Source organism: Vicia villosa, linkage group LG5 (genome assembly GCF_029867415.1).
Source record: "Vicia villosa cultivar HV-30 ecotype Madison, WI linkage group LG5, Vvil1.0, whole genome shotgun sequence".
Classification (NCBI taxonomy): domain Eukaryota; kingdom Viridiplantae; phylum Streptophyta; class Magnoliopsida; order Fabales; family Fabaceae; genus Vicia; species Vicia villosa.
Window position 1 is genome coordinate 33,307,334 of NC_081184.1, and position 17,552 is coordinate 33,324,885.

The 17,552-nt window shown below is 35.3% G+C and overlaps 1 protein-coding gene across 1 annotated transcript; it reads left to right on the forward strand.

Moving 5' to 3' along the window:
* Positions 1-10,242: 10,242 nt before the first annotated feature.
* Positions 10,243-11,439, forward strand: LOC131604485 (conserved oligomeric Golgi complex subunit 7-like). Its single transcript, XM_058876921.1, has 2 exons — positions 10,243-10,437; positions 10,743-11,439. The coding sequence occupies exons 1-2, from the start codon at positions 10,265-10,267 to the stop codon at positions 11,437-11,439; spliced, it is 870 nt and encodes a 289-aa protein (XP_058732904.1). The 5' UTR covers positions 10,243-10,264.
* Positions 11,440-17,552: the final 6,113 nt, after the last annotated feature.

A 17,552-nucleotide genomic window follows, 5' to 3' on the forward strand; every position in this document is an offset into this window, starting at 1 on the left:
CCAATTATTAGAGGTAATCCATCGTCACTTTATTTCCTGCACTTCACAATATTCACATAATAGTCACATCGCAACAATGCAATTTATCACAACAACAAAGTCAACAACAAATCAACACAATTAATCCAACGTCAATTCACATATTTTCAACAAGTGTTCGACACGACAGTCCAACCAAAACAATCGACACGCGTTCCATAATTATTCGGACAATTCTCGCTCTAAACCGGTTAATTAATTTATCGACTAATATCTCTCATCGGCACTATTTTTCATTACTCATCTACTTATTTTCTACTGATACATACTTAGCATCCTTCGCCTAAATTAATTTAAGTATACCACTATTTCTATGAATAAGTTATTCTCTCGCTACTTAATAAGCCTCTGCTACAAAAATACACTACTTTGTCATTTTTTTTAATTAAATATTCTCTACCAAAGTGATAAAGCTCTTATTTTTATATCCCTACCTTATCTCTACAACTATGATGTAATAGTTGCTAGTATTCTCATTATTATACATTACTAACTTAGCAACAAAACCAAACCATCTCCATATATAATTAGGAACTAGTATAACTCTCACCGTATCCTAATACTACCTACTACCTCACATGTACTAGAAACTAGTATAATAATGAAAAGATGTATTAAACTAAGTGGCACCCACTACTACAAGTTAAATGGAGATACTTTAGAAAATTGGTGGCCCCCATCCCACATTATGAAGCGCCCATCCCACTAAAAGGCATATGGGGCGCTCACCCCCTCTTTATGGGGCGCCCACCCCTTGCTTCCATGGCCCCCGCCCCTCATTGTTTTCTTCTTCTTTCAGCTTTATATTTCTTTCGTTCGCTTAATTAATCCAACACAGAACCGTTCCAAATCTCTAGAAATTCAACAACACAACATCATAGAATTATTCACAACACAGAAAATTTCTTGACCAATTAATTCAATTCACCCAAAATCACAAACAGCGCCAATTAATCAATAATCATCATAGCAACAATTTCACATGAAATTTTCAGAAATTACAACTCAGCAAATACCACAAACATCAAAATTATACCGAGTCACAGAGATAATATTAATACCCTAAACCCCACACACGGTTCATCATATCCCCGTTTATAGAGAAAGAACCCGACCCTTACCTTGGATTGGAGACTGCTCTAAAATCTTCCGGTTGAATCCTTAGCTTCCAGCTTCGCATAATTCGTCAGTTTTCCTTTCCACTGCGAAGCTCACGTACCACTTTATTTTCTTCTTCTCCTCTTTCTAATACTTCACCCAAAATCTAACCTCCTCTTAGTTTTCTTCTTTTTCTTATAATATTACAATTCCACTTAATCACATAATATTATTTCCCTTACTGGGCCTACTATTTGCACCTCCACCAATACTAACACCATCACATAAATTGAGCCCATATAATTTCTCTTATAACTCAAATATTATTTCTATTAATATTCTACCACTCAACTCAACTCATCAATTAAATAATTCTAACATAGTAATTATACTGATAATTTCCAACATCAACGGATAAATTCTGAACTAATTTAATTAAATAATTAATTAAATTATCGGGCCGTTGCAACTCTCCCCCATTTAGGATATTTTCGTTCTCGAAAATCTATCCGACACAACCATCCTCAACTTTGCTTTCAACTCTCTGATCTTCAGTTGCGTTAGGCAACACTCCAACTACTACCTTTCCGATTACTACAACAACTCAACATGGTCTGAATCTAATACACACGTGCTAATCTTCCCACGTCTCTACGACATAACTGTTAATAACTCATCAACCACTTCCACAATACCTTGGCATATCAATTTTAAGGTAGCAACAATCATATTACACTTATACTTAGATATTCAGCGTCACATCATTCTTAACAACATTATAAACACCAATCGCATACACAACTTCATTCCTAAAACTGCACATGTCAATTATCAACAAACACCAACAATTCTAGTTATTTCGTCGTATCACTCTTATAGTGACATCGACATCGTCACATAATGAACTTCGTCATTTATGGAGTATCATCCTTTGTTATATACAGAAATCTACAACAACGTCTTAACAACGGTAACCAAAATTATCATAGCATCATATAGTATCAACCCATTGTCTCGACTTCACCGAATACGTACTCATTAACCACTTACGTCCACAATCACATACTTACTACTTTAGCACTTACTCAAAAGAATTTTAATGCTTTGATATGACATCCTTAAGTCACAGCCCACTAAATCAGACATATAAACTAAGACATATCCTTTTTGTAGGCTTCTGACATATTAATCCTTCACTACCCACGAGTAGTACGCATAACAACTGCGCCACATCATGCTTTCATTGCGCAACTCTGATTATCCAACTATTTGTACCTCCACCAATACTAACACCATCACATAAATTGAGCCCATATAATTTCTCTTATAACTCAAATATTATTTCTATTAATATTCTACCACTCAACTCAACTCTTCAATTAAATAATTCCAACATAGTAATTATACCGATAATTTCCAACATCAACGGATAAATTCCGAACTAATTTAATTAAATAATTAATTAAATTATCTGGGCGTTATAAGTATTAGGAAAATTACCTTGAATTGGAAGAGTTCAGAGTAAGCTCATTTGTCTTTTGACTATTGAGAGTGGAATAGTTCTATAGGGAGTCCTTAACAAAAATACATGAGTAGTATTAGGAAGAGAGGAACTGAACAATGGTGATTCATCTAAGACACTTTATACTAATTCTATTTAGAGTGGAACAAGAGTAAGTCTTGAGGTACTAAGAAAATCACATAAACACAGAAAATGCTTTTCAAACCTCTTCTAATTTTAGTAAAATTCTTAAAACCAATTCACGCAAGTGTGGAATCGAATAAGAAGTGTTATAATAAATTAGAAAATTTAAGTCACTACCTAATCAATTAAGGCTTTGGTTAAATTGATTAAAGAAAATAGACATGTCTTTTAATCACTTAAAAAGGTCATTAATCGATTAAAATGAATAATTGTTCTAGGATATCCTTTTCTAAATTAGAGTTGTCATTTTTAGGTAGCTTAATCGATTAAAAGCATGTTTCAATCTATTAACTCTTTAATTTTCCCCATGATTGTTTACTGTGAGAATTGGATCGAACTCTAGTGTGTTGAAGGGTAGCTTTTGGTTCGACGAAGATTGTGTTGAAGACCTACATACTGTAGTCGAAGTGTGTTCTATTATGTGGGTGTTGAAATGCTAGGGTTGTTTGTATTTCGAATTGGGCTTGTTTGTTAAGTCCAACTGTTTAAGTTAGCTTGTACCCTAATTTGGCTAGTAATGGGTATTTGTGTAAAAGCCCATTAGTTTAGTGTGTTAGATTTTATTATAAATAGCGTACTAGTCTCTCATAATTGCATACTGCAAATCCTAATTTAGGGTGAGAGAGTTATTTATTATTCTTGTAACTTGTAATCTTGTTTAAAGATAAAGGAAAGAATAGCAGTTATAACTAATCCTTGTGGTTCTTCTTGTTATTCCTTAATTCCCTGTTATACTTTTTCTTGACATTGTTTTTCACAACAAATTGGTGCGGTGAGCGTGGAGAAGATTCCTTCAACAAATTATGAGATTGAAAAGTTTATCGGAGTGAATGATTTCGGTCTGTGGTGCTTGAAGATGAAAGCCCTACTGGTTCAGCAGGGTTGTTTGGAAGCGTTGAAGGGAGCGGCGGTTATGGACGCTGCGTTAACAGAAAGAGAGAAGAAGGCCATGATAGAGAAAGCCCACGGTGCAATTCTGTTGAGCCTTGGTATTAGGTTCTTCGACAGGTATCAAAGGAGACGACAACATCAGGGTTATGGGTGAAACTTGAAAGTTTGTACATGACCAAATCGCTGGTAAATCGACTCTACCTGAAGCGAGCTTTGTATTCATTCAAGATGATTGAAGATAAAGTATTGACTGAATAGTTCAATATGTTCAACAAGCTGATTCTTGATCTTGAAAATTGATGTGAAGATCGATGATGAAGATCAAGCATTGTTACTGTTGTGTGCTTTGCCTCGTTCACATGCTCACTTCAAAGAAACTCTCTTGTATGGAAGGGAGTCCCTGACATTTGAAGAAGTTCAATCAGCTTTGTATTCTAAGGATTTGAATGAATGAAAGGAGATTAAAGCTTCGACGGTTGGTGAAGGTTTGACTGTTAAGGGAAAATTCTTGCGAAAGGATGCTAAGTTCGACAAGAAGAAAGGTAAAATTCAGTTGAAGTCTTATAGTGGCGGAGCATCCGGTATTCGATGCTATCATTGTAAGAAGGAGGGTCACACAAGAAAGGTGTGCCCTGAAAGACTAAAAGATCATGGAGGTAAGGATAACAACAATTCTACCATTGTTCAAGATGATTTCAAATCCTCAGATATTCTTATGGTTTCAAGTGGTGACCCGAGTAAGGAGTGGATTATGGATTCAGGTTGCACTTGGCACATGACTCCAAACAAAGACTTGTTTGAGGAATTATGTGATCAAGATGGTGGATCTGTATTGTTGGGAAACAAAAAAGCTTGCAAGATTGCAGGTGTTGGATTTGTGAGATTCAAGCTACATAACGAGTCAATAAGGTTTTTGACTGAAGTCAGGTATGTTCCTGATTTGAAGAGAAATCTGATTTCTCTTGGTGAATTCAACAAGAAAGGATACGTTTTCTAAGGAGAGAAAAGTATCCTAAGAGTCATGAAGGGATCGAAGGAAGTCTTGAGAGTGGTGAAGAAACAAGGCTCGTATACCCTCGAGGCTGAAGTTGCAAGTGGTTCAACAAATGTTGCATCCATGAAACCTTTGTCGAAAACGGAAATTTGGCACATGAGATTGGGCCATGTCAGTGAAAGGGGTCTGGTCGAATTAGGGAAACAAAATATGCTTAGTGGAGACAAAGTCGAAAAGCTGAATTTTTGTGAACCCTGTGTACTTGGAAAATCTTGCAGGGTGAAGTTCAACAAAGGCAAACAAAGAACACATGAATTGCTTGATTATGTCCATGCTGATCTTTAGGGGCCTGCAAGGTGTCCATCACATTCAGGAACAAGGTATTTTCTATCCATTGTAGATGATTATTCCAGAAAATTATGGGTATTCATTCAGAAGACTAAGGATGAAACTTTTTTGAGAATTTCAAAAGTTGGAAGACTCTGGTCGAAAATCATTGAATTTTGCAATGAGGCGTTCGACAGTTTTTATGTTGCCTCTGGTATTGCAAGGCATGGAACTACTGCGGGTACTCCACAACAAAATGGTTTGGCTGAAAGGTTTAATCGAAATATTTTGGAGAAAGTTAGATGCATGTTGACTAGTGCTGGGTTAAAGAAGGTGTTCTGGGCTGAGGTTATTTCGATAGTAACATATCTGATAAACAGATGTTCTTCGACAACGTTAGATATGAAGACACCTGAAGAAGTTTGATCGGGACATCCACCAGATCTCGCTAGACTGAGAGTATTTGGCTGCATAGCCTATGCTCACATTAGGCAAGACAAGATCGAACCTAGAGCTCTGAAATGCATGTTTATGGGAGACCCTGAAGGAGTCAAAGCTTATAAGCTATGGTGCCTAGAGCCAGGTCACAGGAAGAGTATAACCAGTCGAGATGTAGTTTTCAATGAAGCTGAAATGGCTTTTAAGAAAATTGATGATGTTGGTCGAAATACAGAAATATCTGACGAAGAGTTGGAACAGGTAGAGATTCATGTTGAGGTGGAGCATGTTGATGCTGAATTGCATATCCGTGATGAAGTCGAAGAAGAAGCAGAAGATGCTGAGGAAGTTGAGGAAATGGTCGATGACTACCTATTGTCAAGAGATAGGTCGAGAAGATTCATCAAGCCACCTCAGAGACTTGGGTATGCAGATCTTATAGCTTATGCCTTAATCTCTGCAAGTGAGGTTCTAGACGAAGAACCTAGAGACTACAAGGAAGTTATGAGGAGTCGAAATAAGACTGAATGGCTGAAGGCCATGAATGATGAGATAAAATCTCTTCATGATAATCACACTTGGGAACTGATCAAGAAACCTGCTGGGGCAAGGTTAGTCAGTTGTAAATGGATTTTTAAAGTTAAGGAAGGAATCGAAGGAGTGACATCAAAAAGATACAAGGCAAGGATGGTCGCAAGGGGTTTCACTCAGAAAAAAGGTGTCAACTTCAATGATGTGCTTTCTTCTGTTGTGAAGTATAGGTCCATTCGAATGTTGCTTGCCACGGTGGAACAGTTCGAACTTGAACTAAAACAGATGGATGTGAAGACTGCGTTCTTGTATGGTGATCTAGATGAAACGATCCTGATAATACAACCTGAAGGGTATGTCAGAAAAGGGAAGGAAGATTATGTGTGCAAGCTAAAGAGATCTTTATATGGGTTGAAACAATCTCCTCGACAGTGGAATAAGAGATTCGACAAGTTCATCGCACGCATAAGTTTCATTAGAAGTCAGTTCGACCATTGCGTCTACTTTCGATTTCAACCTGGTAATTCATTTGTTATTTTGTTACTTTATGTGGATGATATTCTCATAGCAAGCAACAATGTCAAAGATGTAATGAGGGTGAAGGTTGAACTCAATAAGGAGTTTGATATGAAGGATCTGGGAACTGCTTCCAGAATTCTTGGGATTGACATTCGAAGGGATAGAAAGCAGTCAAAATTATGCTTATCTTAAGAGGCATACCTACGGAAGATTCTCGAAAAGTTTGGTATGTCGAATTCAAAGCATATTGTGACTCCAACAAACCCTCAATTCAAGCTGAGTATTGATTAGTGTCCCAGTACTGATGTCGAAAGAGCCTATATGAGTAGCATCTCATATGCTAATTGTCATACCCCAAAATTTGCCCATCATATTTATTCATATTTTAGTCCATCTGACTTTCAAATGCTCAAAGATACACAAGAATGAAGCATGCAGTCTCTCTCCTAAACAACAGCCTCTAAACTAGGGTTTTGTATTTCTCAAAGTGAAATCAAGTTCTAAGACCTCAAATGGATCCCATGGCCTCTCATATGCTTCAAAGGGTCCTTATGCCAAGTTTCAAGCTCTGATTCATAAGATTGCTCAGTCTACAGTTCAAATGGTCAACAGTCGACTAGTTTGACCTAAAAGTCAACTATGGTCAAAGTACAATCAAAACTCCTAATTTTTGGTCAACATCAACATTTTAATGTTAGATTCATCATTTGATCATAGGTTGATCATGATTCATCAAGGAGAGCTCAGAAATCATCAAAAGGACAAGTTTCTAAATTAGGGTTTTTAAGGAGAAAGTCAACCCAACTTTGACCAGCCATAACTTTCACATGGAACATCATAAATTTCCCATCCAAAGCTTATTTTGGAGGAAATTGAATTCTCTACAACTTTGTCTCTCTAAAGCCAAGACAAAAAATGCTTCATTTGGGAGATATGAGCCAAAACATTACAGGTCCGTCTAGAAGATCGCAAAAAAGGTCATCTTTTTGCAAATAAGTGTATATGAACATGGAAACTTCAATAAAAATGAAACCAAAAGGAGTATTTAAAGGACTCTTCAAGCTTTCTAAAAAGTCCAAGAACACTCAAAAATATAGAAAATTGAGAAGGTTACAACATGTCCAAGTTGAGCAATTTTCAAGAGATGTACAAAGAGAAATATGGTCCAAAATGTTTCTTCTTCTAAATGGGCTTGATTTCTTTTTGTTCTGACATCATCTTAAGCCCATCCACGACCATGGAATATATCTTTTATATTTTTATTATTTTTATTTATTATTTTATAGATTTTATTCATTAAAATCATAATTTAATTAAATAAAATTATAAAAATAATAGAAGATTTGATTTTGCTTAAGAATTGATTCAATTAATTGTCAAATATATCACATTAATCAAGGAAATTCGTGACATTTGGTTTAGGAAAGATTGAGTGCAAAAATAGAAGGATTTCATGCATATTGTCTAAAAATTCCAACTCACTCAATAAGCAAGTATCCAAGCCCATAATATAACCTAATTTAATCCTCTATATATAGAGAAGCTATTAGGGTGAATGGAGGACGAAAAAATAAGGTGAGAGGACTAGGGTTCAAGCATACAAAAGTCTTAAAGAATTGGGAAAAACGTATTGCAAGCTCAATAGAGTTCCAGTGCAAACCAACCCTCTCCTTCCGTTCATAAGGTAATAGAAGGTAGGAATGCATCATTAACCAAGTCCCATGATGCTTAAAACGCATACCTCATGTTCTTCATATGCATATGTGTTTTAATTTTCATATCTTGCATAATTCAATGTTTCAATTCAAGATAACCGTTTGTTTAAGTTTTGACATGTTTTAGAAGAGATTCGAGCCATTAGTTTGGAGCTCTAACGTTGGAACAGGGATCCACCATGATTAGGGCAGCCGAGCTCCACCTCTTCGAAACACATGATGCGATGCTTTTCTGCCAAAACTAACATCTGATTTGGATTCAGGATGGTCAAATTAGGGGGTAGGGCACCTTGCGTGTATTCTTTGTTGCTATCTTGCAGGTGCAGGGTCATGACCGTGGAAAAGCTCCGGATTCGTTAAAAACCGCAGGTAAAACGGCAGTTATGGCCGTAACAAAATCCGCAGCAAACCCAGGGAAGAAGACGAAGAAGAAAGGGACGTGTCACGTGATAATTTCCTGGTCAACAGAAGCAATCCTCTCTCTTCTTCCAATGCACGCGTGTAGCACTTCCGTTGGCCAGTCAAACTCCCACTAACTCTCACTCCATCTTTGATTGGCTGCGTTGCACACCCAGGGGGCCCACGCTGACTTGTCTTTTGAATTTTTTAGTTTTGTTATTTGTTTCATATATATTATTTACAAATGGGATAATTGTTGAATGGATATGCAGCGTGATTGGCAAGGGGAAGAGAAGGCAACGCCTCAAACCTGGGTTCGATCCCCCAGGGGCGTTTTATTTTTTTAAAAAAACCAAAACTTTGTTTTCAGATTCAATGCAGCCAGTCTCAACGCACCACATCATGTACTCTCAATCTCCACCGTTGGACAGCCTGATCTCCACATCCAAGCACCAGGATCTGCAGGACCATCATACATCTTCATAAGACCACCACACAGAATCCCAGCTAAGTTTCTTTTAAATTTTTTTAGTTTTAATTATAGGGTTTAATATACTTCACCCCCTGCCAGTATAGCGAGTTTCGGTTTGGCCCCCTTGAATGTTTTTTTTTAGCAAACGCCCCTTATAAAACCCAAAACCTGGATTTACCAAACCCTTTTACCACATTTGCTGACTGGGCTTTGACTTGGAGATGATGTGGCAAAAGAGTTGTATAATTAATTAATTGAATTATATTTAACCACTAATACCTCCACTTTCCACCACCACCACCTCCACCTCCACCTCCACTTCCTCCATATCCACTATCCCAGCATTAGACGCAACATCTTCAACTAAACGATGCACTACAACATCAAGATTGTCGATTATTAGGTTAAAGGCCCAACTAGACTTAAAGCAAAGAAAAGAAACCTTAAAAGCACTAACCATCTCCTCTTTCAGCCGTAACATCTTTCACGATCTCCCTGCTCTGTGTTGACCGAAACAACAACAAAAGGTCTACTCTTATGATTTCCAAGGTCACTCTCAATTCGGTCCCTCTCTCTCAAACAACAATGATCTCGTAAAACTCTCTCCCTCAACCTCACGTTCTCATCCCTCAAAAATGATACACTATAAGTTATTGCTCAAACTCTACTTGAAGTAGCATCTCAAAAAGCTCTATAAGCTAGTGAATAAACTGTTTCAGCATGTTATGGAATATCGTTACCAAACAACTCTACTTTGATCATACGAGTTTATGTGCTTTAAGTTATTCGATAATGCTTTGACCTTGCCAAACCATACTAAGTTTCATTTTAAGTCATTTTTCCAGCTCATAATTTTGGTAACTATCAGTTCCTTGGTTCTTCTGACACTTGTCTCACTGGATCATGATATTTGTATATCTCGTTCATTTTTTCCTCTCCAAATGACCTTTGAGTTTAATTTCGAATAGAGAATTGGAAGTTGAAAATTGTGATGATTTAGCATATATCTTTCATTTAGCAAATAGTGTATAATTATTGCCATTGTTAACCGTATTATTCTCTGTACTAAATTTACAGATTATTGATAGTTTAGCTCATGAATATTTGTAGGTTTATCGAATATTTTATCTGGAGACATGCAAAAGGGTATTAAGCTTCAGACAAAGCACCTGGAGGCTTTGATTGAATTACACAATATCACCAGGTCCTTTGCAAGGAATATTCAACACTTATTTTCTGGTTCTGACGTACAAGTTTTAAGGGATGTGCTGAAAGCAGTGTACTTGCCATATGAATCGTTTAAACAGAGGTAAAATCTTATTTTAATTTTAAACATAATTGAAATTTTGTTAAATCAAGTTTGTCTGTTCATTCTATATGGCACATGGCTTCAGTATTGTGGATGAATTTTAACTTCATATTTCACCTTTTTTCTTTCTTTCTAAAAATTTAGAAGAATAAAAAGAGAAATAGTAACATAAATGCCAATAAACAAATGGTCCTATATTGTAAAGACACGTGCAAAATATTCTCATATATAAGCATCCATTAAACCCTTTTTCAACTCGTAGAAACATCTTTTAATTTTACTATGTTTATTGGAAATATCTACAGGTATGGACAGATGGATCGTGCCATCCTTTCCTCTGAGATTGCAGGAATAAATTTAAGAGGAGCTGTAATTCGAGGGGTAGGAGCCCAAGGAGTTGAACTCAGTGAAACTGTTCGTAGGATGGAGGAGTCTATTCCTCAAGTTATTATACTTCTTGAAGCTTCTGCCGAGAGATGCATCAGTTTCACTGGAGGTTCTGAGGCAGATGAGCTGATTCTCGCCCTTGATGATATAATGTTACAATACATTTCCACTCTACAAGAAACTCTCAGGTCACTAAGAACTGTATGTGGTGTGGATTATGGTGGCGGTGGTATTGGAAAGAAAGACATCGAGAAGAAAGATGGAAGTCAAAATGCTCAGAGAGTTGATTTGGTCTCAAATGAAGAGGAATGGTCCATGGTCCAAGGGGCACTGCAGATCCTTACAATTGCAGATAGTTTGACAAGCAGTTCCTCTGTCTTCGAAGCATCTTTAAGAGCTACTCTTGCTAGATTAAGCACAACTTTATCTTTTTCAGCATTGGGTTCAAGTTTAGATCAAAACCAGACTATAAATGGTAATGAAGACGGAGAGCCATCTTTTGGTGGGAGGGCTGCCTTGGACATGGCAACACTGCGGCTGGTTGACGTGCCCGAGAAAGCTAGGAAACTCTGCAGTGCTGACAGATCACATGGAGAAGCTGCTATGAATGTTTAGAGATGTTTACATGAAGAACAGTGCAAGCTAGGATAGTGGATATGGAGGAAGTGGAGGTGGAGGTGGAGGTGGTGGAAAGTGGAGGTATTAATGGTTAAATATAATTCAATTAATTAATTATATAACTCTTTTGCCACATCATCTCCAAGTCAAAGCCCAGTCAACAAATGTGGTAAAAGGGTTTGGTAAATCCAGGTTTTGGGTTTTATAAGGGGCCTTTGCTAAAAAAAAACATTCAAGGGGGCCAAACCGAAACTCGCTATATTGGCAAGGGGGTGAAGTATATTAAACCCTTAATTATATAATTCTTGTTTTCTTTTATTTCTATTTTCTTTCCTTCGTTTTTCTCATTAATTATTTTCCCTAAAATTTATATTTACTACTAATGATATATTTTGCCAATTATTTAATCGAAAACCCAATTTTTCTTGCAACATTAAAAATAATTGTTTTTTTTTTAGGTTTTTTAAGCTAATAATTATTTTAGGGTAACAATTTAATTTTGGGCTAATTAAAGTTATTTTATGCCTTAAACCCTGATTTTATCATGATCACTAATCACTGTTATTGGTAGGTTGTCCATTAACCTTAGTATAGGTTTTTACCTATTTCTTCTATTAACCATAATTAATTTTCGTCCCTTCCGGGGTTCGCCTTTTGCCTTGCCTTTTATTTGTCCGCCTAAATTATTACCGTTTTAATTTTTGATCAGCCACGTTATAATTGTTAAAGACTTTAATGCACTAACATTTTTCATCTTCGTGGCTAATTTTCAGGATTAACCAAGATCCTTCAGCCACGCGCGTTCAAATCAAAAAGCTAAGTTTCTAACTATCTTTTTAGTTAACATCATTTTATTTTTATTTTAGCCTTTTTGATTAAAATAGGGCTTGCTTCCATAGTCAATGAATCCCTTCTACCCTCACCCCTATTTTCTCCCTTTTAATTTTCAGAGTCAATCGAGGGTTCGAGGAAGATCAAGGCATTCAAGGGTTTTGATTAATTATTGGTCCCTCTTATTTTCTGCCTTTTATTTCCCCTTCCCCGCAGGTGTTTATTGTAATAGCGTAGGACTTTATATTTTTCTGCCTTTAATTTCTGCAATTTTTAACTGCGTGGTTAGTAATCTTAAGGAGTGCAAGCCTTGAACTGAATTAGGATAACTAATTACAAGATAAATAATTGAACTTAATCAGGTGATTGTTGCACCCACACACCTTTAGGGCAATCCCTCTTGTTGCCTGTTGCCTTGTGATTCTGTTGCCTCTAATTATACTAAATAATAGTCAAGTCCCTCGATTCCGAGGATACCTAAAGCAAGGTTGCCTAAAGAGATTGAAAATCATCTAGTCCCTCGAAGTTGCCTCGGTAAAAGATGATTGTCCCGATTACTAAGGTATCCTCGCATGATGCCTAAAAAGATTAATGACTATTATATCCTTCCCTTAGACTACCTGCCCTCTTTATGGCAAGGGACAGTCTTATGGCGAACGATACTTTTCTCGATGACCCTTAACATCCAATTGAAAGACTTCCTGCCCTCTCATGGTACGGATAGACCCTTTCGCCCGAAAAGCTAAAAGAACATTTTTTATAACTTAAGGGTAATTGCTCTTAAATGCTTGCTCAATTCAAATTCAAATTCAAAACTCTTTTCCACTCTTCTTCAAATCAAATTCAAAAAGACTACGCTTATTTACAAGCTAAAGTTCTTATTAAAATTTCTATTCACACACTACTTTTCAAACAAACAAGTGAGCTAAGCAATTAAGAGCCCATGGAAAACCATGGATGCAAAGGGTGCCTTACACCTTCCCTTTGTATAAATTACCCCCCGAACTCAAAATTTCTTTTAAACGTTTTTTCTGTTCTTTTAGCCTTTCTTATTGGATAAAATAAAAGTCGGTGGCAACTCTTGCTATCCGCAACATTTCAAAAAAGTCAGTTCACCGTATTACACTAATATAGTTGGTTCTTTGATGTATGTTATGGTCTGTACTAGACCCGATATAGCATATGCAGTAAGTCTTGTAAGCAGGTACATGGCGAATCCTGGAAAGACTCACTGGCAAGCATTAAAGTGGATTTTAAGATACATAAGTGGGTCTCTGAATAGGGTCCTAATTTATGGTGGAGCCTTAGGTGAAGATAGTAAAGTAGTAATCGAAGGATATACCGACTCTGATTTTGCAGGTTGTATGGATTCTAGAAAATCTATTTCTGGATATGTTTTCACTATGTTTGGCACAACAATTAGTTAGAAAGCAACACTTCACAAGGTTGTTACTCTATCAACCCCTGAAGCGAAGTATATTGCCCTAACTGAAGCTGTGAAAGAAGCATTGTGCCTTGAAGATTTTGCAAAGGAGCTGGAACTTCAAGGTCGAGGTATCACTGTTAAATGTGATAGTCAAAGTGCAATACACCTGTCGAAGAACTTAACATATGATGTGCAAACTAAGCATATCGATGTGAGTTTGCGTTTCGTCAGAGGAGTAATCAAACGCGGAGAAGTCCAAGTGCTGAAGGTTTTGACATATCACAATGTTGCTGATATGATCACCAAGACATTACTGAGTTGCAAGTTTTTCCACTGTATGCAGTTGATAAAGCTGCATGAAGAAAGTTAGTTTGTTCTTTGATGTTATAAAGTTTGTTCCAACGTGGAAATTTGTGATAATTGGATCAAACTCTAGTGTGTCGAAGAGTAAATTATGGTTCAACAGAGATTGTGTCGAAGACCTACATACTGTAGTCAAAGTGTGTTCTAGTATGTGGGTGTTGAAATGCTAGGGTTGTTAGTATTTAGAATTGAGCCTATTTGTTATGTCCAATTGTTTAAGTTAGCTTGTACCCTAAGTTGGCTTGTAATGGGTATTTGTGAAAAATTCCATTAGTTTAGTATGTTAGGTTTTATTATAAATAACATACTAGTCTCTCATCATTGCATACTGCAAATCCTAATTTAGGGTGAGAGGGTTATTTGTTATTCTTGTAACTTGTAATCTTGTTTTAAGAGAAATGAAAGAATAGCATTTATAACCAATCCTTGTTGTTCTTATTGTTTTTTCCTAATTCCCTATTATACTTTGTTCTTGACATCGTTTTTCACAACATTTACTTTTTGAGATATCTATCATATAAGAAAATTCATTGTTCTAGAAAAGACATTAATGCCCTTATTGCTTCTAAGCTTGACAAGTGGATGCCTTCTCCATCTAGATTTCAATTGTTTTGTTCTCTACTCATTTCTTATTGTTTGCTTCTAAACTTTTGATCAACTTATAAATTGACTTTTTGGTTTTGGTCTTGGTAACCACATCTTTTTTTCCATCTTCACACTCTTCATTTCAAATCACTACTTTCTTGGTTACAACTTCTACTTTCTTGGTTACAACTACATGAAGAAAGCTAGTTTGTTCTTTGATGTTATAGAGTTTGTTCCAAGGTGGAAATTTGTGAGAATTGGATCGAACTCTAGTGTTTCGAAGAGTAAATTATGGTTCGACAGAGATTGTGTCGAAGACCTACATACTGTAGTCGAAGTGTGTTCTAGTATGTGGGTGTTGAAATGCTAGGGTTGTTAGTATTTCGAATTGGGCCTATTTGTCATGTCCAATTATTTAAGTTAGCTTGTATCCTAAGTTGGCTTGTAATGGGTATTTGTGAAAAAGTCCATTAGTTTAGTATGTTAGGTTTTATTATAAATAACATACCAGTCTCTCATCATTGCATACTGCAAATCATAATTTAGGGTGAGAGGGTTATTTGTTATTCTTGTAACTTGTAATCTTGTTTTAAAAGAAAGGAAAGAATATCATTTATAACCAATCCTTGTTATTCTGGACATTGTTTTTCACAACATTTACTTTTTGAGATATCTATTATAAGAAAATTCATTGTTTCGGAAAAGACATTAATGCCCTTATTGCTTCAAATATTTTTATAAATAATGTCAAAACAAAAATAATATTTACAAACGGGGAAAAACATATTGTTTATTAAAATATTTTCATATACAAAAATATATTATTGTTATAAGCGGTAACAACTTTACTATTGATTCAAATATTGAATAATTTTTCACACTTAAAAACAATTATCTTTGCATATTAACGGAAACCTGAAGTTACTGATCACAATATTGCATATTAACGGGAACCTGAAGTTATTGATTATTTGTATTGTATATTAACGGAAACATGAAGTTATTGATCACAATATTGAATATTAACGGGAACCTAAAGTTATTGATTAAAATATTGAATATTAATGGAAACATGAAGTTATTGATCAAAATAGTGAATATTAACGGAAACATGAAGTTACTGATCATAATATTGCATATTAGCGGGAACCTGAAATTACAGATCACAATATTGCATATTAACGGGAACCTAAAGTTACTGATTATTTGTATCAAATATTAACGGGAACATGAAGTTACCGATCACAATATTGAATTTTAACGGGAACTTGAAGTTACTGATTAAAATATTGAATATTAACGGGAACATGAAGTTACTGATCAAAATAGAAAATATTAACGGGAACATGAAGTTACTGATCACAATATTGCATATTAACGAGAACATGAAGTTACTGATTATTTGTATTGAATACTAACGGGAACATGAAGTTACTGAACACAATATTGAATATTAATGGGAACCTGAAGTTATTGATTAAAATATTGAATATTAAAGGGAACATGAAGTTACTGATCAAAATAGTGAATATTAACAGTAACATGAATTTACTGATTACAATATTGAATATTAATGGGAACCTGAAGTTAATGATTAAATATTGAATATTAACGAGAACATGAAGTTACTGATCACAATATTGAATATTAACGGGAACCTGAAGTTACTGATCACAATATTGAATACTAACGAAAAATGAAATTACTGATCAAAATGTTAATTACTTTTCATATAGGCGAGATTCGGTTTACCCCCCTCTAAAAAAAAAATTTATTGGACAAACCTTGCAAAATAAAGATTCCATCAAATTTGACCCCGATCAAGTTTTTTGGCCAAGATTCTTAGAATCTTGCCTACATGGCATTTTTGGTAGTGCTGACTGTACAGCACATAAGCAATGTGGCACAGTCAGCACTGCCACGTGGAATTTTTTTTTTTAATTTTTTTAAAAAAAAAAATTTTGTTGATTTTTTAAATTTTTTTTTATTATTTTTTTATAAAAAAATTTAATATTTTTCCAATTTTTAAAATTTAATATTTTTTTCCAATTTTTTTTAATTATTATTTAAAATTTATTTTTATTATATATAAATTCGGAGGTATTTTCAAATCCGCAGGTATTGTCAAATCCGTAGGTAAATCCGCAGGTATTGTCAAATTCGCAGGTAAATCCGCATGTATTTTTAAAGGTAAATCCGTAGGTAATTTTAAATTCGTAGGTAAATCCGCAAGTAAATCCGTATGTAAATCCGCAGGTATTGTCAAATCCGTAGGTAAATCCGCAGGTATTGTCAAATTCGTAGGTAAATCCGCAGGTATTGTCAAATTCGCAGGTATTTTTAAAGGTAAATCCCCAGGTATTGTCAAATTTGTAGGTAAATTCGCAGGTAAATCCGCAGGTATTGTCAAATTCGCAGGTATTTTTAAAGGTAGATCCCCAGGTATTGTCAAATTTGTAGGTAAATCCGCAGGTATTGTCAAATCCGTAGGTGAATTCGCAGGTATTTTTAAATCCGTAGATAAATCCGCAGGTATTGTCAAACTCGTATGTAAATCCGCAGGTACTGTCAAATATTTTTTTAAAAAAAATAATAAAAAAATTTAAAAAAAGTCAACAAAAAAAATATTAAAATTTTTTTAAAAAAAAAATCAACAAAAAAAATTTAAAAAAATCAATAAAAAATTTTAAAAAAAATTAAATTCCACGTGGCAGTGCTGACTGTGCCACATTGCTTATGTGTTGTACAGTCAACACTACCAAAAATGCCATGTAGGCAAGATTCTAAGAATCTTGGTCAAAAAAATTGATCAGGGTCAAATTTGATGGAATCTTTATTTTGCAAGGTTTGTCCAATAAATTTTTTTTAGAGGGGGGTAAACCGAATCTCGCCTATATGGCAGGGG